The sequence below is a fragment of the Vombatus ursinus genome, unplaced genomic scaffold (assembly GCF_900497805.2).
Source record: "Vombatus ursinus unplaced genomic scaffold, bare-nosed wombat genome assembly UNPS02014797.1, whole genome shotgun sequence".
NCBI classification, from domain to species: domain Eukaryota; kingdom Metazoa; phylum Chordata; class Mammalia; order Diprotodontia; family Vombatidae; genus Vombatus; species Vombatus ursinus.
Genome location: NW_020954575.1, coordinates 16,557,636 through 16,579,582, shown reverse-complemented (window position 1 = coordinate 16,579,582; position 21,947 = coordinate 16,557,636). Strand labels below are relative to the sequence as shown.

The following is a 21,947-nucleotide window of genomic DNA, read 5'->3' as shown; positions in this document are numbered from 1 at the left end:
ACATTTCTTATATTATCAGTTATATTATACTGGGAATTTGTTTTGTTTATGTGTGAGACTAGTTGTCCACCAATATCCCTTCCAACCTTGAAATTGTGTGATTCTGATTTTAAAATGAGTGATGGTGAAGAAGTGGAAACAGCAAATATAAATTATCAATTTAAGAAATTTGATGGTGAAAGGAAAAATAAAGTACAATAGCTCAAGTATACCTAAGGGTCAGGGGAGAGGAAGCAGAGAGGGAAGGAACCAGATGAAGAGGGAGAGGTTGAAGATGCCGTAGGGAGAGGGAATCGTTAATAGATTGAGGTCTTAAAAAGAAGTGAGCAGAAGCAAGAGAAAAAGCAAAAGGGAAGATGTAGTTTTGGAAAGGAAAAACACCTTTTGAGAAGGAAAGGGAAAGATTCAGAGAATTTTGAGGTGGTGGGGATCTGGTAACAAGTGGAGAGTGAAAAAGATAGTCAGACTTGAATGTTTCCCAGGGAGATTGATTCCACGGCTTTCTTTAGTTGCCAGTACTAGAATTAAGTAACTTAATTTTAAGGAAATTCTTTCTGATAACTAGTTTAAATCTTTCCTTGTGAGTTTTGTATTTATTCCCCTTTTCCCCCAAAACCTTGGAAAAGTATTCTAACATTGTATGTCTGCTATTTCACAGGAGCATAGTGGCTCTACAGTGCCTTCCATTCTGAACAGGATGCAGACAAACCAGACTCCCCCAACTTATAACAAAACCAACAAGTTTACATCTGGCTTTCAGAATTTGGTAGATGCTTATGGCATTGGAACATACCGGGAGATTAATCCAGGTAATATCCTAGAGATTTTTCCTTGAGAGATACTTCTGGACAAAAGTCTTACTGTTGAGCAGCCAGGATAAACTGACAAAAGTCTTCTGATAGTAGATAATATCCCTGTTGGCAGTTGGACTGGTGCTATTGTCCATTTTGGCTACTATCAGTCCTAGATTTGTGTGTGAAACCTTAGACTTCATACGAAGGACTGTTTGCATCTTATAAGGAAGTTAGAACAACTTATTGTATTAAACTGTTAACATATTTCCTCATGGCTATAAAATACTTAGCCTTCTTTTGGCAAAGCTCCAGCAGAAGTAATTCCAAGTAAAATGTTGATTTCTGGTTATGATTATTCTATATTATGAAGATAATCTTACTGGCTCTCATTTTTTCAGGTATGGCAGCATATTTTAGTCAAATCAGATTGCAAAATATCAACTGATAATATCTTAGGCAAGATATGGCTTACTGTTCAAATAACTTGATGTAGTTCTTTGAGAAAGAATTTCTCAGAGCCTCATATTCTTAAATCACAAGCCTGAAAATAGAACTAGCCTTATCTTGGGTGTGGGACATCTCTCACTTCCTAGCAGAATTATTTATTGAAAAATAATAACTGTACCATAGTGGGAAAAACAAACAAACAAACCTGTCTTAGGAATGGTGGTACTGAAGTCAGAGAAAGGGAATAGGAGGTTTAACTGAGCTATTATTTCATTTCCTTTTTCTTTTCTTTTCTTTTCTTTCTTTTTTTTTTTTTTTTAGGCAATTGGGGTTAAGTGACTTGCCCAGGGCCACACAGCTAGTAAGTGTCAAGTGTTTGGTCTGAGGCCGGATTTGAACTCAGGTCCTCCTGACTGCAGGGCCAGTGCTCTATCCACTGCGCCACCTAGCTGCCCCTTTCATTTCTTTTTTCATCTTCATTTACAGTTAAAAGTCAAAGTTGCTTTGTGACTTTGTGATTGTGGACCCCACCAGTAAGATATTTCCCCAGTAACTATCTGGTCTGACAATTGATGTCAGACTTCTTAGAGTAGAAGGTCCTGTTATGTTATTAACAAAATATAGAGAGGATTATGGTGGATTCAACAGATTAGTATTATTACCGATTTCTACACTTAGTCTTTTTTCTTTCCACTTTGTGTCTTTTGGTTCCTGTATAGCTCCTTATACCATCATCACTTTCCCTTTCCTGTTTGCTGTGATGTTTGGAGACTTTGGCCATGGGATTTTGATGACTCTCTTTGCTATCTGGATGGTGATGCGAGAGAGCAGAATCCTCTCCCAGAAGAATGAGAATGAGGTAAAGCTAAGTCACCCTTTCAAGAGTTGCACTGATATTTAAGGTAGAGGGGGAAGCTTTGGCTTAAATTTTCATCAGTAATATAACCCTCTTGGTCACTTCATAGACTTTGTCAGGAAAATAAACAGGAAGAGAGAAGTTATCACTAGTCACTAATGACTAAAACACTAGTCACATACTGGCAGCTACTTGGGAAAGTAAACATGTAGCTCACATTGGTCTTTTCTTTGAGTTGCTTGACCCAAAATAAATCATGGAACACATGGGGGGATTGGGATGCTGCATTCTGAGAGACATTTGTTAACATTGTGCCAAGACTAGATCCTGTAAATATGTACTTATGCTCTGCTTTCTTTCCGTATGCCAGATGTTTAGCACTGTGTTTAATGGTCGATATATCATTCTGCTTATGGGTGTGTTCTCCATTTACACTGGACTTATCTACAATGACTGCTTTTCCAAAGCACTTAACATATTTGGGTCATCCTGGAGCGTCAGGCCAATGTTTGCATCTAATTGGACGTAAGTTATTAGAGAAGCCAAAGACCAAAGCTATTTCTTTTCTTATGCTCAGCTTTATTTTTAAAGACTGGTGGTGACCTAGAGCAGAGGTGTGCACTCCCAAGTGCAACCTGAACCAGATCAAAATGTGAGTGGGAAGTATTTAGCAAAATAAAAATACAGTGGAATGTAGATAATGTTAATAGTTTTCTAAGGCAATATGTGACCCACAAGAGATCCTTATATATGGTTTAGTGAATCCTTTTTACTTTGAGCTTGACACCATTGATTAAGAGTACCACAAAAAACCCAGAGCTAGTTTTTTTGGGGGGGAATGGCTAAGTTAGCAAAAAGGTTTCTTTATTTCAAAAAGGATGCAGTGTGCTCTTATATATAACAAACTGAATTATTTTGGTAGGATTCAAAAATATCAGGGAGCAGACCCATTGGCTTTTTTCATAAAGTAATAAAATATCAAAAAAAGAACTCTTAAATTCTTCCCTTTGGGATATGTTTGATTCATTATAGGTATCTTTCCTCTTTTTTTTTTTTCAATCTCTCAGCTCACTTCAGCTGTTTGCCTCTTCCCTTTCTCACCCCAGCCATAACTATTCTGTCTCTTCCAACAAATAAGTTTCTGTTTCTAGCCCAAGGTCTTCTTTTCTTAGCCATAACAGTAAATGTGATTTTTTTTTAACCTACCTCACTAGAGAAGAGACACTTCGGGGAAATCCTGTTCTCCAGTTAGACCCTGCCATCAAAGGTGTATTCGAGGGACCTTATCCTTTTGGCATTGATCCGGTGAGAGCTCTTTCTTCCTTTATGTTTGTCCCTTTTTCTGTTTTACTTGAGTCCTGGTTAAGAGAAAGTAAAGACAGCTTAACTGTGGAATCTTTGAAGACCTGGACCTTTTCCAGGGAGGTTCAGTCAGTAGTGGTCAAAGCCATAAGTGAATAGAGGAATAGGGCCTCAAGTTTTCTTCCTAGGAGTATCCCTTCCCCTCAATGCAGGTGGTTCAGTGGTGAACTAGAGAAAACTGATATTGAAATCACAGCCTAGGTCTTAAAACTCATTTCTTAAGCCATGGCTAAGTTTTAGTCTTCTTTGAACTGATTTTCTAGTGAAAAAGTTACTAATCACGTTCTTCTACTGAAAACCTTTTCAGTGGCCTCGCACTGTGTGAATGATAAAGTACAAATACCATAGCCTGACTGACATTGAAGGCCTTTGTCAATCTGACTCCAAGCTACCTTTCCAGTCTTAGTTTACACCCCTCTCCTTCAGGCCCTACATGTTCCAGGCAAATTGGACTACTTGCTGTTGCCAGATCTTAGCCTACCCTTGCCTACCTCAGTGTATTCTTAATCTTTTGTCCTAAAGCTGAGATGGATTTTCCCTATGATTCTGCCTGTTTGAAATTCTTCTCTTCCTTCAATTGCCACCTCCTCCACACAGCCCTTTCCCAACTAGAACTGAATTCTCCCTCTCTCTTCTGTTATCCTATTCTGATATCTCCTAGGCACTTTTATTTTAACTTACATTATTTATGTGTGCGTCTTACTCTTCTTACCATCACACTAGGTTTTTTGGCTTCTCAAGGGCAGAAATCATGCCATCTTTCATCTTTGTATTTCTAGTACCAAGTAGAGTGCCTTTGCAGAGAGATAATTTTTGTTTGTTTTAATTCAGTAGATGTTTATTGAATATCTACCTGTTTGTTTTTACTCTGTGAGGAAAAAAAGATTTGCAAGTCACAGCCCTACCTACTTTCAAGGAGCTTATTGGAAAAAAGATCTGTACCCAATAGCTACAATTTTTTAAAAAATCTAGTTCTGTATGAACGACACTAAGTTCAGTATATGAGTTGAGGGGAGGAAGACATCACTTCTGGATGGGGTGATTGGAGAGGCTTCATAAGGGAGGTGGTATTTTGATCTAGATCTTAGTGGATGGATAGAATTTAGCCAGGTACAGATGAGGGTAGATAGAACATTTCAGATGAAGGAAATGGCATAAACAGTCCAGAAAGGAGTCTTCTTGGGTTGTAGATCAGACTGGACAGGTATAATAAAGCCAGATCATGAAGAGGCTTGCATTTGAGATAGTTTTAACTTAATTGGTATATCATAAAGAAACCATTGAAGATTTTTAGCAAGAGAGTGACATGAATCAGGGCTTAAAGGGGGGTGTGTGTGTGTGTGTGTGTGTGTGTGTGTGTGTGTGTATGTGTGAAAGAGAGAGAAAGGAAGATCTGCAGTAATTTTGCTGACCAAACTTGTTGCATCTACCCAATGTCTCTGACTTTTTTTTTTATTTTGCCTTATATGACAGATTTGGAACATTGCTACCAATAAACTGACCTTCCTCAACTCATTTAAGATGAAAATGTCTGTCATCCTTGGTATAATCCACATGATATTTGGTGTTACTCTCAGCCTTCTCAACCATACGTGAGTTACTGTTTCCAATGTACGGGCATACTTGGTTAGAAAAATGTCAACATTTCAGGGAGTATTTAACTAGGCCTTTGTTCTTCAGATTTCCTTTTCCTTTAATTTTATTTTTCAGAATGAGATTAGCCTACATTCATTTAAGAATTTACAACTTGTAGTACTTTTCAAATCTTTTTTTAAAAATTAGTCTTTTAGTTTGCATAATATGCGGATGTTATGTGTTTACACATAATTATTTTATACAACTCAGGGGTATACTCTCCAAAGTCCCATTCTTATTTATATGGTATGAATAGGGGAGTGGGGAGAGGAGCATAATTTAGAATTCCTTTCAAGATCCTTGAGATTGGGGCTAAAATTTGATTCTGGAATGTTCTTAAAATACCAAAGTTTCTTTCTGCTCCTTCTTAATAGTAGTGAAGACAAAATTGGGGAAGAGCCAGGGTTATGGCTCATAGGTACTTTTGTCCAAAGAAGAGTAACACTGCCTTAAGATAATCTGTTCAGCTTGATCCTTTGTCTCTCCTTCTGCAGCTATTTCAAGAAGCCTCTGAATATCTACCTTGAGTTTATTCCTGAAATTATCTTCATAACTTCATTGTTTGGCTACTTGGTTATCCTCATTTTTTATAAATGGACAGCCTATGATGCTCATTCTTCTAAGGATGCACCAAGCCTTCTGATCCATTTTATAAACATGTTCCTTTTCTCCTACTCGGACTCCAGTAATAAGATGCTTTATTCTGGGCAGGTGAGTCATCCCAAGAATGCACCTAGGTCAGTCTGACATACTCAGTTATTCACTAAGTAGAAGATCTGGTGTTTTAGACATAGGCATCTTTGCATTAGATGTCATTCATTCAGGGCTTGGGAGCTCAGTGATACAGTGGATAGAATACTAGGCCTGGAGTCAGAAATATCTGATTTCAGATCCCATTTCAGACACTTACTGGTTATATGACCTTCACAAGTCACTTAACCTCTGTTTGCATCAGTTCCCTCAACTGAAAAATGGGGCTAATAACAGCACCTATATCACAGAGTTGAGATAATATTTGTAAATGAGATAATGTTAATAAAAGTGCTTAGCATATAGTAAGTGCTATATAAATACTTATTCCTTTCTCTTCCCCTTCCACCTTCCCCCTTCTCCTTCCCCTTTCCTTCCCTTTCCCTCTTCCTATATCTTCCATTTAGAGATTATACCTTGTGCTTTGCAAAAATTAATCCTTTCAGTATGGAGAAGGATACTGTCTGTTTCAAGTGAAAAATTGAAGTATAGTGGAAGAAAAATATGTTGTAGCACCTCTGTCCACTGTAGATGATTATTTAAAAAAAAAAATAAGAATTAAGTTTTGGGGGCATTTCAGCATAGCCCCTCAGAGTAGTTACCCTCCTAGGGTCTTAGCTATCTATTGAAGCTCAAATTGCTACACAGAAAGTCTTTTGAACATTTCATGGCTTGTGGGCCTGACCTATTAGGCCACTTGTGGAAGTCTGATGCTCCTAGAATTTCTGTGGTTTTGTTGCTGAACAGACTTGGTGTCCTTGACAGTTCTTAGTGAATGTTCTTGTTCATTCGTTTCAGTCGTGTTTGACTCTTTGTGACCCCATTTGGGGTTTTCTTGGCAAAGATGTTGGAGTGGTTTGCCGTTTTCTTCTCCAGCTAATTTTACAGATGAGGAAACTGAGGCAAACAGGGTTAAGCGACTTGCTCAGGATCACACAGCCAGGAAGTGTCTGAGGCCAGATGTGAACTCAGGAAGATGAGTCTTCATGACTGCAGGCCTGGCGCTCTGTGCACTATGGCGCCAACGGGCTGCTGCCCTCTCAGTGTTAGTGCCTCCTCTTTGGGCTTGGATTGTTCATTCAGGTGTCGATCCAGATGTTCTGCTGAGTTTGAGAAGTGCTGGTAGCTCCAGCTGCTGAAGAGCGCATCGCTTATTTAAAAGTTTTCCTGGGAAAAGGCCTGAATGCTAACTGAAAACACACTTCACATCTTCTAGTTGTTCCAAGAGATTGGACTATGTTGTCTGTGGAGCATTTGTCTTAGAGAACATTTGAGCTGTGATTAGAAACTTTGTGTGTTTGACCTCGTGGATTTACATGTAGTGTGTTTTGTTCCTCTTCCTTTCTCCTGCAGCAAGGAGTTCAGTGCTTTCTGGTGGTGATTGCAATGCTGTGTGTTCCATGGATGCTGTTGTTTAAGCCACTGATCCTTCGCCATCAGTATTTAAGAAGGAAACATTTGGTGGGTGACTGATTTTAATGTACTTCCCAAAGCTAGTAGGTTTTTGTTTTTAAGATCAGCAACTGAACAACTTAATTATATTCAAGGGTATTGCCTAGAATGCCTTCTATGTAACATGTCCTGATATGTCTGATGACCTTGTAAAACAGCAGCATATTTGTCTGCTTCTCAGAGCTCTATATTCAGCTTTAAATGGCTGGAATAGAGAAACCAAATCTTCCCTCCATTTCTCTCTCCCCCTCCCCCCCCACAAAGGAAAAAAAAAAGTATTTGTTTTATATCTACTCTTATCAGCCTGTGGCCAATGAAAACTAAAAGCATCAGCCAGAGTGGGGCTATAGGCATGGTGAATGGGTGAATTTAGTTGTGTGGTTTGCCTGGGAAACCACAAGGCTAATGCTGAGGCACCACTGACTGTTAAAATGAGTCAGTAATACTTTCACTAACCAGAACATCCGGGAAAAAGGTTTTATTTGAAACAGAGCTGATTTTTTTTTCTTTTTAAAGCAATATACATACCTTTGTATACTTACTGCTAATGTACATCTGATTGTTTTTCATTTCTGGCTATATAACAATGTTTAACTCAGGATGCGTGCCTGGGGAAACAGGAATGCTTTTATTGCATGACTCTCAAACAGCTTTTGGATTGTTTTGCTCTGTTGCACAGCTGTGCAGTTACAAGACACTCCCTCTCCCTTCTCTGACCATCTTTCATCTTCCCATGTATCCTCCATTCGTCTGCCATCACTCCCTTCCTCACCACCACCAATCTATCCTTCTCCCCTTTTTTTTTTCTTTCCTCCTCCTTTCTCTTCCATTCACTATCAGGAAGGGCAGCCTGTGGAGGCCCCAGTCAGCCCAACCCAGAACGAGCAGGGACTAGAGGCAGCAGCGGCTGCAACAGTGAGTGGATTGGAAACCAACCAACAATCACTTTATGTATTTTTAAAGAGTTTCCTAGTCATGTACCAGAATGCAGAATAACTATACTGAGGGCGTGGGGCATGTATGGCTCTTGGGAAGTATGTCCTGGTTGCTTATTGGGACCGCGGCAGAAGACATTTCTACTTCTTGAAAACAAATTCTGATGCCATCAGTATAATTATGACATGCTAAGTTCATATGTCAGGGTGCAAGGAAAGTAACTTCTATGGATCTAGTTGTACCCCAGATATAGCCCTGTCATCCTCAAGATGACAGCAGTGGACTAATCCACTTTCATGTCCCTATATTTTGTTATATAATAGGGAATTTTCATCCTCTAGGCAAGCTTATCTATATGACTTCTGAATTTACCTTTTCTATACTTCGTTGATGTTGAGTCATTCACTACTTCAAGTGATGATATAGCTTCTCTCCAGAAGAGGGTTTTACATGCTTCTTCTACGCTGTGAAAATTTGGGGAGCCCTTGTATCCTCAGCCTTTCCTATGAGATTTCCAGTATCACTCATGCCATTTTGTGTGTACTGTATATCTGATGAAATAAATCAATTTGCCATCTGTCTTAATCCCTTCCACTCTCTACCACTGCCTAGCTATTCAGCAATAGTTATTTGAAATAAAAATGTTAAGTATTTGTTCATAACAAATCTCTTAATAGGATCATGTCCTGTGACAATTTCCAAATTAGCATGGTGTGTTCTAGAAAAACAATACACATATACATCTATATTTATAACGTATAGAGCATTTCAGCAAAAATGACTTATAATCATACTTCTGTACACCAGTAGTATCAGACAGCCTTAAAAGAAAAGGAAATGTTATTTATATCCTTGATGTTATTTACATCAGGTGTTTCTGAAAACATTAAACTAAGTTTCTCCTAAACATCCTATCACTAGGCTAAAAAGTGCTGATTGTTTAACCCAGAGATCATTTTAATGCTGATGCTACAGCAATACTGCACAGTACCTGCCACATAGTAAGTTATGAATACTTCTTGATTGTGGCATGTAGACTCTTTTCTTCCCTGTAAGTAGAAAATGTAAGGTCCATTGCCTTGATATGGCTATTCTTTCCATAAACTTCTTCTTTCTGCTTTTCTTTGTAAAGTTAAGGTGAATCTTGATGCTTTTAGTCTGGCCTTTTCTTCTGTGACTTTCTACGATGTTGTTTTACTTCTGGGTCTGGAGGCCTGTTTACTGATTGGCTTTTCTCTACAGAAGCTTTTGACAAAGCATCCATTCCAGGAGGAAAGCAAGAGGTCTTTGGGACTATAATAGTTTTATACATTAGGAACCCTAGATTAAGAAAATGGATGGGCTGCAGATCCAAACACTAACATGATTTTGTTATGTTTTATTTTTGTTATATATTTTGTGTAACAAGTTATTTTGTATTTACCAGTTGTGTGTGTCCCCCCTATACCTCTCTCACAGTGTTTTTTTCCCCTCTGTTCTAAAGAGGCCTGTCAGTGTCTGTTCTGGAATGTCCCATCTGTCTTGATTCTGCTTTATCTGCTGGTTCATGGAAACCTTCAGAATCTGCATTCTACTTTAATGAGCCCCACCCTTCCCATGTGTTCCTTTCCTCTGCTTCCTCTACCCCACAACCTTCCCCCCCCGTCAGAAACTTAAGTTGTATGCCAAATGAAATCACATTTTCTCTCTTCACCGCTGTTCCACTGCCATCCTCTAGGATGTGTACCTTTTCGAGTCCTTAGGCACCACATTCAGTAGCACAACCTAGAGCCTGAAACAGTTCCAGAGCTGAGGATTACTCTAAATCCTGGTCAGTAGGCTATGCTCTGAGCTACATACTGAAAGGTGTAGCCCAGAGAGGGAATCTGAAGGGAAGTAACCCAGCCTGCATGCATTATGGTTAGTGCAGCTGAGGCGACTGCTGAACAGAGGAGCAGTCCTTCTCTTGTTTGGCCCTTCTGAACTATATTCTGTGTACAAGAGCTGGAAGGGTTTGCTGGAACAACAGTTAAGTTCAGTCTCTTTAACTTTACAGCAGATTGAGGCTGAATGTTGGGGGGCTGTAGTTAGGCATAATTCTAATTCTTCCCCTGCTTTGTTATACTCAGGGGTCATCTCCTGCTTCTTTAAAGCTGAGTACTTTCAAAAGCTGAGTACAATCAAATTGATGTAAGAATTGTTAGCCTAGAGAATTTGTGTGCTGTCATTGTATGTGGAGGAGCTCAGGATCTGACCAAATGCCTATAAAAGGAGCTGTTCTAACACTCCAGAATCCTCCATTTAAGGAAGGGGGATTTTTTAATTATTTATTTTTAACTACTGTATATTCTCCTAGCAAAAGTTATGTGGTGAATGAGTGGGTTTCCTACACTGATAGGGGCTGACCTTTTCTTTTTGCTCTAGAGTGTCCATTCAGAGAACAGTTATATGTCTGTGAAAGAACAGTGGGCTTTAATGTATACCTGTCAGTAGTTTATCAGACTGATACAGTCACTTGTTGCTTAGCCCACCTAACTTGTATGAGATATTATCTTCAGTGCTACAAAAACTTGACTCCTTGAAGGTTAATTTGTGACTCTGATCTGTTTATATTAAGCATTTCATTCAAACAGGTTTCTTGATGGGTACTGATTGTGATGAAGTTTGATTTTTTCAGATGCAGCAGTCAGAATTACACATTTCTTCAAGAACAGAATGGAACTGTAAATTTAGGTTGGGTTGGAGATAGAGGGATGGGGTTTGTTGGGTGTTCTGTATTTTCACTTTGCTTTAAAAAAAAAAGTGGGATTTTTGTGTGGGTGTGTGTTGTAAGAATATGATGCTTTTCTGAGGTTTGTATGAACTAACCATTGCCCTCTCCCCACTCAATGAATGTCACATTAAAGTCCAGGCAATTCTACTCTTTCTGTTCATCTGTGTAGGGAACTCACAACTTTGGTGGGATCAGGGTGGGCAACGGACCGACTGAGGAGGATGCTGAGATTATTCAGCATGACCAACTCTCCACCCATTCAGAGGACGCAGACGAGGTAAGATCATGAATCTTGGCCTTTAGGACCAGCAAGACAGTGGTGTGAGATTTTTCTCCCTCCACTTTGGACACCTAAGAGGCCTTGTTCTCTCTTGGTCTTCTCCTAAAAATTCAGCCTGCCTTCTGAACTCTTAGAGTTCCATAACATTTTCCAGTGGGCTGCTGCACCCAGATGCCAAGTGCTCCTTACAGAGCCTCTGGCAGTCTAGGTCCTAATGTTCAACTTCTTGAGGCTACATGTTACTGGTAGTCTATTCCATGCAAGCACCATTGCTGTCTACACTGAAGGCAGAGTGTGACCCAGCTCCTGAACTCTTGATACTAGGAGCACATGCTGCTACTGGTCCAAGGACCATGCATTTCTTCCTGCCTCTGTCATCCCAAGGATTATCCACATTATTTGGTATCAGTAAAATCAAAGCTATTACTCTGTTTTATGCTGTTCCAGTTGACTTTGATGATCCTGTTCCTTTTACATTTGGGGGGGAAAAAAAAGACCACCCACTCAGAAAATGGTGGCATTCTTTTAGACTAGCCTCTGCAGCCCCTTGTCCTGGAGTCAGTGTTCTTATTTCAGATACTCTGACTGAAAGCTTTTACTGTAGGGAAACTGAAAAGTCATTTGGTCTGGCTAAGAACTACCTACATAGTCCTTGTCAGTCCACCACTCTCTAAACATCTGACAGTAAAATGTGTCAGAATTGTTAATGACAATGGCTCATCTATTTTCATTGTCCTTTTTAAAGTTGATAAGAGATGAGAGTCTAACCACCACCTGGCTGAATCTCAGGTTTTTAGCCTACCCAGCCATTTTCACGATGTATCTGAGTGTCAGATTTTTTAAAAGAAATATTTTAAAGGGTCAACGCTCATTTTTTAAAAATCTCTTTATTGTTTCAAAAATCTGCTTTTTATACATTCCCTGTATTCTGAGGAGAGGCCTCTAGTACATTAACAGCATTTAGTATTGTTTGTCTAACTGAGAGAAGATTCATTAATCATGTGCTCAATACTTGTAATCATGTGTTTGGTATGGCCTCACACTAAGTGTAAATTTATATTTTCAAGCCTACCGAGGATGAAGTGGTAAGACTAAAGCTGGCTTTGCATTCATGTTTATCTGGAGCTTCTCTTCCCATCCTTGTGATCATTTTGCTGACTTTGCCGCATACACATATCCTTGCAGCCTTCATCTCATGACCATGTCTAATACTTCATGAAATGTGTTCTTAACAGTTAGCTCATCTGCATTAACTGCATCTCACGACATTCACCTCTTTCTTTCTGTTTCCTTTGACTTTGCTGATCAAATACCTCTACAGGTCAACTGAGAATGGCTTTTGAAAAAACTGCAAGTGATGTCTGTGTTGGCATTCTTGAGGTTATTGCACTGGGGGCTAAATCACATTGACTTCTGTCTTCCTTTCTTGTGATGTTGCAGTTCCTATGCCACTAGGAATACCTGTGTTTTCTCCTTGCCACCAAGCGCTTATGAGCCATTTCTACCATTTCCCCCTGATCTTAGATACAGCTAGCCTTTTGCTGCTTTCATCAGCTTGATAAAGTCCCAATAGGCTCGTAATTAATGTTCCTGAATTTCACTTAACCTGGAGTTCAGCTTTGTCCTCTGTGATACAAGCTGAAGGAGCAAAACTTTCGACAGGAGGCTTCTCCCCTCAGAGTGTCTGACTTCACATCCCCTCTAACTATACTCTTCATGAAAGAAGGGTCCACTATTATAACAAATACATGCAGATTTTTGTGGTAGAGGGAAGAGAAAATTGTCAAAATTCTCAAGTAGCCTATGGATTAGAAGGTCAATATAGCTTAACAGTAATTCACTGTAATGATGAAGGAAAAGCGTGTGTGTGTGTGTGTGTGTGTGTGTGTGTTACGGACCTCAAAGTTCTTTCATTTGCCTTTTCCCCAGAAGTTCTCCTTAAAATAGCAAAATCCAAAAACTTTGTATTCCTTGTTTCCCCACCTTCACTTCCCAGTTTTCCCTGTAGTGAAGTAGGAATAATACCAGGAAGTATTTTCTCTTCCCAAAGACTGCATGGTCTTTGTTCTAGCATCAAGCAGTCTTTGTGTTACATCTTGGTCAATCTATGAATATTTCCTAGCTGCGGTGTGTGTGTGTGTGTGTGTGTGTGTCTGTGTGTGTGTGTGTGTCTGTGTGTGTGTGTGTGTGTGTGTGTGTGTGTGTGTACCACTCTTTCCCATGTAACACCAGCAACTGTGGTCCCATTTTCTGGCCTTCTTCCTAATTGGCCTGTAACTCACCTAGTCACTAAGAGCATAAAAATTCCATGTATAGATTTCTTCATTTGTCTCTCTTACATTGGAACTTACCATCTCAGAAGGACCACCAGTTAGATTTTACAAAATCTTTACCCTCCCAGCTTATATCCAGGGCCAGCTTCCTTGAGGTGGTTAAATAGTTATAACATTTAATACTTATTAAGCACCCATGAGTTAGGTTTCTACAACCAAATTCAGATAATTGAGACAATTATCTGACCAAGTTAAGAAAAAAATCTCCTACTTCTGCCTGAATTTCCCCTATTTCATTTTGGTAACCCAGTTACACTGCCTGGCACTGTTTAATATTCCCTGATCATTGGGAATATTTATGGCAATTATGTATCTTAGAAATAGATGTGAACAATTGACTGAAGAAATACTTGATGTACCGCGTTAGCACGCTGTTCTCTCAGCCATGGGCCTGGCCCATTTAATCATCCATAGAGAAGCCAGTATTAGTTATTTGCTCCTCCCTTTCCAGGGTGATTGTAAATAATAGAAGAGGCAGTTCCTAAAGGGCCAAGTCAGAGGAATTAACCTTTATCAGTGAATCTGTTTGAAAATATTGAACTCGACAGAATTGGGACATGATTCCCTCCTCTTGTAGTTTTGGGGGAGCTAGAAAACTGTTTTGAGTTCCTCACTATTCATTGGAGCTGTTAGGATATTTTTGTTTGTTGTTTGTTTTTTGTTTTTTTTCCCCCAGAGGTAGCTAGGTAAAAAGACTTAAGAAAACTATCCTGAGGAAAGGCTGAGAAACACACCAGAATGATTACAGCCCAAGGCCAAAGTAAAGCATGCTTTCATTAGATGAACTTTGTCCTGCCCCCTGGGGACGTAACAGGACTGCTTTTGTCTTCACAGAGTTAATTGACAGAGCTGGCCCCATATGCACAGAGAGGTGTCACGTGTCTTCCCACATGCATGTCTGGTGCCCCTTGGGGTGGGGGTCACATTCACATTGAAAGAAATAAACTGCAATAGAAAATAGGCTGCAGTTTTGCCCAAACTCTTTTCTGAGGCTCTGACTTTGAGTAGGGAGCGGGGGAAATGGTAAGCGCTCTCTTGGAGGCCTACATGGTCCTGCCTTGCCCAGTGGTGCTGATCTGTTTGTTGTGTTTGTGAAATTTTAACCTGTGAGTTATGGGAAGTTTTCTTTCTCAGTCTCTCAGTCTGGCGGGGGAGTGGTTGTTCTAGGAGGGTAGAGATCTAGGGCTCTGGTGGTTCTTTGCAGGACTGCTTTGTCCCTCCACCTGTGTTAGTGGGAGGTAGTGATGAGCTCTCTGGTCTTCTGGAGGCCATTATATGCTTTCTCTCAGAGCTCCAGCTTTATGACCTCTCTGGGAGCACTGCAGAGGCAACTTTTGAGTCCTGACCCCCTCCCATTGTTTTGAAAATGACTCTGGGTGATTGCAAGGAAATTGGCTGGGGAAAAAATGACAGTGGAAGGGGTAAAAGGGAATGTCATGTTTGGCCTAAACTGAGTACCCAGATAAAATTTTGCAAAATAAATTCTCTGTTCTTTCAAAGGTCACAAAGAAAGGAGAGGTTGCCTTCCCTAGAGTAGATGCAGGGCTCTCTCCAGTTAGATTTTTTCTTCTCTCCCCTGAGAGCAGCCTAGGATTAATCACCTAAGTATAGGAACAGTCAGCCTCCTGGTGGCATATCAAAGGTAAAGCAATAAATGTCAGTACTTTAGACAAAGGCTTCCCTTTTCTGGAGTCTCTATGGCATGAAATGTCTGGGACAAAGGTATCTGTCAACAAGGTATTATTTATTGAGCATTCCCAGAGCAGAGTCCTGTGCTTGGAATAAAAACTCAAAGCCAATATAATTCTTGCCTTCAAGCTTATATTCTCTCAGGTTGAAAAAATGCGCAATTGCTATAGTGCTGAAAGAATAAGACTCTGATTAAGTTAGAGAGAAACTGGGTTAATCCAGGTAGGTTCTAGAGAAAACTATAAGGGAAATTAAGAGCTAGGTTTAACATTACATGCTCATATCTGCTCCAGAGGTGAGCGTCCAGCTATGAGAACTGCAGCCAACACTTAGTGACTTTGCTCAGGTCACATTGCCAAGGACTCCTCTAATGCCTGCTGCTCCTTGATGCAGTATGTGGTCTCATATACTCTCCCTGGTTCCTTTCCCCACAACAGTTCAACTTTGGTGACACCGTGGTGCATCAAGCCATCCACACCATTGAATATTGCCTGGGCTGCATCTCTAACACAGCCTCCTACCTTCGGCTCTGGGCCCTCAGCCTTGCTCATGCCCGTGAGTATTGTTCTCCTATGATGAGATGCTACTGGCTAACCCTGATCCCTGGGCAGAGCCCTCGGTGGGGTGTTAGAAGCATAATTCCCTAATAGATTGGTTATAAAAGCGTTAGGACTCCTGAAGCTTTGGGCAAAGAAAAAAAATGGATCTGGGGGAAAATGCAGGGAGAGGTCAGCAACTCCTGTTTTCAGCACAGTTTTGTAATGTTGATATGCCCCAAGTCTATGGGAATTAGGATGGGGGAAGCCGGTAAGAGTGAAATATGGGGCCCTAAGCAAGGGAACTAAGCCTTTATCTCTCAGTGAGCCCCTTGATGCACTGACACTTCACTCTTTTCTTCTTCTTCCAGAGCTGTCTGAGGTGCTGTGGACCATGGTGATCCATATTGGTCTGAAGGTGGAGAGTTTAGCAGGAGGTTTGGGCCTGTTCTTCATCTTTGCAGGATTTGCCACACTGACTGTTGCCATCCTTCTGGTGATGGAGGGCCTTTCTGCCTTCCTCCATGCACTAAGGCTGCACTGGTAAGAGGCTGGGGAGGTTGTAGAGAAGGTGGGGAAAACCCCACTATTGTTGATATCACTAAGATGAAAATTCAAATCCCCTTGAGGAAGGAAAGCCTTCTGGCCTCCCAGGTCACATACCTGTTCCCATGGGAAATTTCAAACACTTTTCTGGTTCCTTCAGGGTGGGATCTTGGTCTGTCCTGGGGAAACTGATTTAGAAATGCTTGCCAGGAAAACTGCTGGAAAAAAAATCCTGAACCCACTTTGGAAAAGCATCTCAGCCTTCCATTAGCCCAGTGAAATTTCCTTGGTGGAGATTACCATGTTGTCCATTCTTGTTTTTGTGTTTTTCCAGTATCCCAAAATTCTCATTTGAAAGAATTATGCCTGATTTTTACTCAGGTGTTTGCTATTGTCATCCTAAGGAAATGCAAGTCATAGTATAAATGATTTTTTAGGTTTTTGACAAGTGATTGGCTCTCTCAGTTTTACCCTATAGACCAGCCCTTTTTTTCTGTTAATATATTCTTCTGCAAATATAAGAAGTTACCTTTGCAAGGAGCAGCCCTGGGTTGAATTGAGAGGAAACATTGCAGTAATGGCTGTCAGAAAGTAGGCCCTCACTTGGTCTCTGCAGCTTGGCTTGGTATGTGTGCTTTAATGTGGTTTTAGGAAGAAAGGGAGTTTTTGCTTTTTTTTTTGTTTTGTTTTTGTAAAATAGAGCTTGTAACATTCTGACTCTTGGTAAATCTGGCTAGCCTAGCCTTACTTCCTCCTTTCTGTAGCAAAAAGAATATTGTTAGGTAGAATGGTCCAACTTCTGCCACAGCATGGGAGCTCCCATGTGTGCTACTTCAAAGGCAGAAATCAGTCAGGAGATCCTAGTCTCATCTCTGCCACACTCTGGGTGACCTTAGACCTGTCACATCCCTTCCCTGGGCCACAACTTTCTATTATATGAAATGAGATTGTGGGGCTTAATGGCCTGTAAGATCTCTTCTGATCCTCACATTCCATGAGTCCCCATTTCTGGGATCTGACTCTCCCCAGAGAGCTCTGGCTATTTCTGTACTTGAAGTAAAATTTAAAATCTTAACCTGAGACCTTTTCCCTTCCAGGTAGGTGTGTTATCCTCTTATCTTTGCCTTTAATCTAGTTTGGCTGTAGCTGAAGCTGTTGTGCTATATTCAACTTTTTATTTGTCTGCCCTGAGAGTGAAGAGAAAAGTGTGAGATGGGCAGCTCACTCTGATTTGGTTTGCCAGCTCATTCCTTTAAGAAAGTTTGGTCTGCTGTCTCTACAGCACTCCCACCCTTTTCTGCTTTGGCTTCATTTTTTTCCTCTCTCCTCCCTCATTCTCCTACCCCTGCTCAGTCACCATCCCACCACTCTTCCATTTGTAATAAAGCTACAGCATTTGAGTGGCAAATTATTTTTTAAAGGCATATCTCCTCATTCTCGGCTTATCAGCTCTCTTCCTCATCATACTTCCTTAGGCACTTGATGTAAAAGGAACATCTGAGTAACCAGCATGTGGTGACTCACAGCAGTATGAGTCACATTTTCTCACCCTCCCTGGCTTCCTTCCCTTCCTATTCATTCCACTGTCTCTTTTACCTCCTGGACTCTAGGAGCCACCTCCTCTCTTCATGTTCTATCTAAATGTCTGGCTCCTTCCTTTGCTTCAGTCATCACAGGACCAGGAGAGAGAGGAGCTCCTTTGCCCACACTTAGTGGCTTTAATAGCATTATCATTCTTACTTTTGTTTTCATATGTTAGAACTGATTCCAGGTGAAGTGGAGTTTTAGATTGTAGTCGACTCTTGTAGCCAGAGGGATTGTGCCCATTCTGTGTCCGTCCTATGCCCAGTTGAGGGACTTGATTTCAAGTTTTCTCTTATGAACAAGCCTGAGAAAAGTTGCAAGCCTTGATAGATGGAAGCAAATATTTTCAATTCATTGAGAAAACAGATCCCATTAGTCAAAGACAGGACATGATATTTTGTGACCTCCAGGCTCAGTGTGAAAATTCCACCCTTTATGTGTTTCTGTCCCCTGGCGGTGTTACATTTTCTCTGTAACCAATATGGCTTGATTTATCACAACATAAACCCCTACCTGATATGATGAGTAGAATTTTCTGATGTTAAAGATGTATATTTATGCTATTTTTAATAATTCACAATTATGTGGCCTGTGATAATTTACCAGCCAGCTCTGAGAGAGAGAGAATCAGAGTGAAATGACTTGCCCATGATCACAGAGCTAGTGAGAAAGTCAGGGCTCAAATCCAGGTTATAGGTTCCTAGATTAGAGTTGGGATGGGTCAGAAAGGTTATCTTCTCCAACGACCTCTTTTTACAGTTGAGGAATCTAAGACCCAGAGAGGTTCATGATTCTGCTCAATGTTGAACAAGCTAAAATTTGAACTCAGGCCCTCAGAAGCACTCTTTCTTTGTTCTTTCTCTATATGTTCCCTCCCCAAGAAACTATCTACCTTGCTTATCCTAGTTCCTGCTCTGGTGTTAGAGCCTAGATTTTCCCTAAATGCCTTTTAGTGCTAGCTAATACATAAGGGGAAGAGGTAAACAAAACCAAAAACTTCCCTTTGCAACATTTCTTAAGAATCCAGTTATTGGGGGCGGCTAGGTGGCACAGTGGATAGAGCACTGGCCCCAGAGTCAGGAGGACCTAAGTTCAAATCTGGTCTCAGACCAGACACTTGATAAGTGTGTGACCCTGGGCAAGTCACTTAACCCCCATTGCCTCGCCAAAAAAACAAAAACAAAAAAAGAATCCAATTATTGCCTCGTCTCTCATTTTGCCCAATTACTTAGTACCATCTCCAGGAAATTTTCATTGGGTGGGTTGGAGAATCCCCTTCTTATCTCCTCCACAAGGATAGGTGTTGTTGTACGCTTCCCCCTTCCCACCCAGCTTGGATGTGTTTCAGATCCCAGTGGTATTCCTGGGATCTCCCAAGTTGAAACAGGGTTGCTGGAAGAATTCTGACCTGTGGCCATCTTGGAAGGGCCAAAGAACAGCTGCTTCTGCTGGGTATGGCTGTAGAGATATTTCCTGACGTCCTACAGGGTAGGGTTCATACCACTTGCTGTTAAGATCTTGTGTCCTGGTTTTGGCTCATAGGACTACCCTATTGTGCAATTTTTGGGCCTGTTCAGTGACAGCAGGAAAAAAGGATAACTTTTGATTCCCTGTTCTGTGAAGTCCATGGTCTGAGATTATTTCTCGAGTGGGGGGAGCAAGAGGGCCTGTGCTAGGCAATAGCAGCCAGCACTGGTATGGAACAGTATCTGAGATGCTCAGGGGACTATTTCTGAGAGCCATCTGTTCTAGTTCAGGAATACCCCTTCCCCTCGAACTACAGTTTGGATTTTTTCTTTTTCCCTTTCCTTCTTCTTGCTTCCCATGCCTGCTATCACATCTGTTAGCAAACATTTGGAATGATGTGACCTTGTTAACCAAAATTCAAAGTAATTCTTTCCTGTGAAGATGGTGTTTCATTAGAGAAAACCGAAATGTAATTCAGAAACCTGAGTACTGAGACTTAAACTGACATTTTTTTCCCCAGAAAGGTCATTATATATAGCCCTTTTCATCTTGGGCATTTCTTTCCACCTCTGAAATTTTCCCTTTCCATTTCTCTTATTTCCCCCCCCCCACCCCTCCACCCCACCACACACACACACACACACACACACACACACACACACAGAGACACTCTCTGGTTGATGGGTAATAGGAATAGATTTGAGACTGATTTATTGTAAGTAAGTCAGTGATGGCCTTTAGGCTCCAATAGATTGTCTGAACAGATGAGGAAACAGTTTCCCAACATGATGTTGAGGGTGGAATAGGGTCAAGAAGAGGGAAACGATATTGAAGCTTAATCTGGGAAGGATATTTTTTGAACATATGGGTCATGAACACAGAAAACCCATGTTCCGCACTCAGAAAGAGTAGTACAGTACTAGAGCTTTGCTAGGACTAATACTTTGACCCACCTACCTGGGGTCTCAGGTGGGCGCCACTTTTCTCCTGCTCAGGAACTTTCTATTTCCTGTGCTATCCCAGATATGACCACCTTTGAGTGTGAGTGCAGTTGGTCTTTCTGAGTCACATATACTGACATACACAGAGGTCTGAAGCCTGGGAAGAATCTGTAGAGAGACACGTTGAACTTCCTCAGGTCCTTCTGCAACTACATTCAGAATTCCTGATAGAAATTTAGAAGGGTGGGAGTGGTCAAAGTGGGCCCCCACAGAGCAATTTGTACCATGTCCCTGGCTGGTGGAAAAACTGACTAGGCAGCAAGCCATGGCCTTACCCCACCCAGTCCCAAAGGACTTTGTGTTTGTTCTTTCTCAGGAAGTGCACGTTTCCCTCACAGGGGAAGGAGAGAGCTTTCCAGCTTTGTGCTATGGGGCACAGGGTGGTAGGGCAGGGAGGTGAAGTCAGACTGGCCCCAGTCCCTGGCTGGTTCCCTTTAAGATCCTCATTATGATTTCTGGACTAAGGGAGATATTGTCTCAGCTTCCTGATACCAGAATTAGGCCCTTGGTCTGGGGGCTCCTTTATTCCAGGTTGTGTAACCCCAATGAGCCACTAATGCATAAATGTAAACTGAGTGTCCAGCCTACTTTTTCTCCTGCCATTGGAAGGCAGTGTAGCAGACACCAAGATGCCTTTGGGCTGCTGCCCACTTTGTTTCTGGCCTGGAGCAGCTTGTGCTCAGGATGGGGGTTGGGCCATTGTGGGGTTGGGGTTTGGAAGATGATTCTTCTGTACCACCAGTAGGGCTACTCATCTATCATCTCACCACTGTGTATATATGAATACTTTATATGTAGCCCAGACCTTTTAGCTTCTGGCCCTTTCCCTCTAATGGCACCCTCTAATTTATTATCTTTATCTTTGCTGACTCCAAAATGAAAGATGTTACCCTGCTATGTGGGTGAAACAACCCTATGGAGGGTGGCATACAAAAGAGGTACCAGGATGGGGGGAAGGAAGACATCTTACAGCCAAGCCCTTGCTTCAGTCATTTAATACAGCTTTAGAAGTATTTGTATTAATTAAGTCAGAATTCATGTTAGTTCACTGGGGATAGTAGCACCTCCTGAAGATTGATGTTTGCTTCCAAGGGCAGTGATACTAGTCTAATCAAGTGAAGGGGAACTCAGTCCAAGCTGCTTATAGGAAAACTCTGTGACTTCCTGGGAGTATCAGGGACCCTGGCAGAGCCTTTGTAGAATGTGGGGGGAAGGCAACATACATTCTCTCACGTGGAAAATTCTACTCTTTTATCCGGGAGGCCTGGCCTAGGAACTGGGCAACCCCAGCAGCCTCACGGGGTATAAAGAAAGTAGAACCAAGGAAAAACCCTCCCCTCCCCCCCACCCGTTTTCTCATAGCTTTTCTGGGATTTCAGTGGGAGAAGCCCTGGGTTAGGGTTGGAGGATGATGGAGCAAAGGAAGCCCTGTATTTGACAGGGTCTCAAATGAGATCCTCTTATAAAGGAACTATCTCCTCACTTTCATTCCCCAACCCCAACCTATGGGTTCCTGAAACCCCCCCC

The 21,947-nt window shown here is 41.3% G+C and overlaps 1 protein-coding gene across 2 annotated transcripts in view; it reads left to right on the top strand.

The window, feature by feature from the left end:
* Positions 1–21,947, top strand: part of ATP6V0A1 (ATPase H+ transporting V0 subunit a1) — a 57,462-nt gene that overhangs the window by 31,958 nt on the left and 3,557 nt on the right. For both annotated transcript variants that reach the window (XM_027870615.1, XM_027870614.1), the window contains exons 11-20: positions 659–809; positions 1,961–2,100; positions 2,468–2,622; positions 3,312–3,402; positions 4,933–5,051; positions 5,589–5,805; positions 7,198–7,305; positions 11,154–11,261; positions 15,724–15,841; positions 16,194–16,365. In XM_027870615.1, the coding sequence (XP_027726416.1) occupies positions 659–809; positions 1,961–2,100; positions 2,468–2,622; positions 3,312–3,402; positions 4,933–5,051; positions 5,589–5,805; positions 7,198–7,305; positions 11,154–11,261; positions 15,724–15,841; positions 16,194–16,365 (1,379 nt within the window). The remainder of the gene's footprint in view (positions 1–658; positions 810–1,960; positions 2,101–2,467; positions 2,623–3,311; positions 3,403–4,932; positions 5,052–5,588; positions 5,806–7,197; positions 7,306–11,153; positions 11,262–15,723; positions 15,842–16,193; positions 16,366–21,947) is intronic.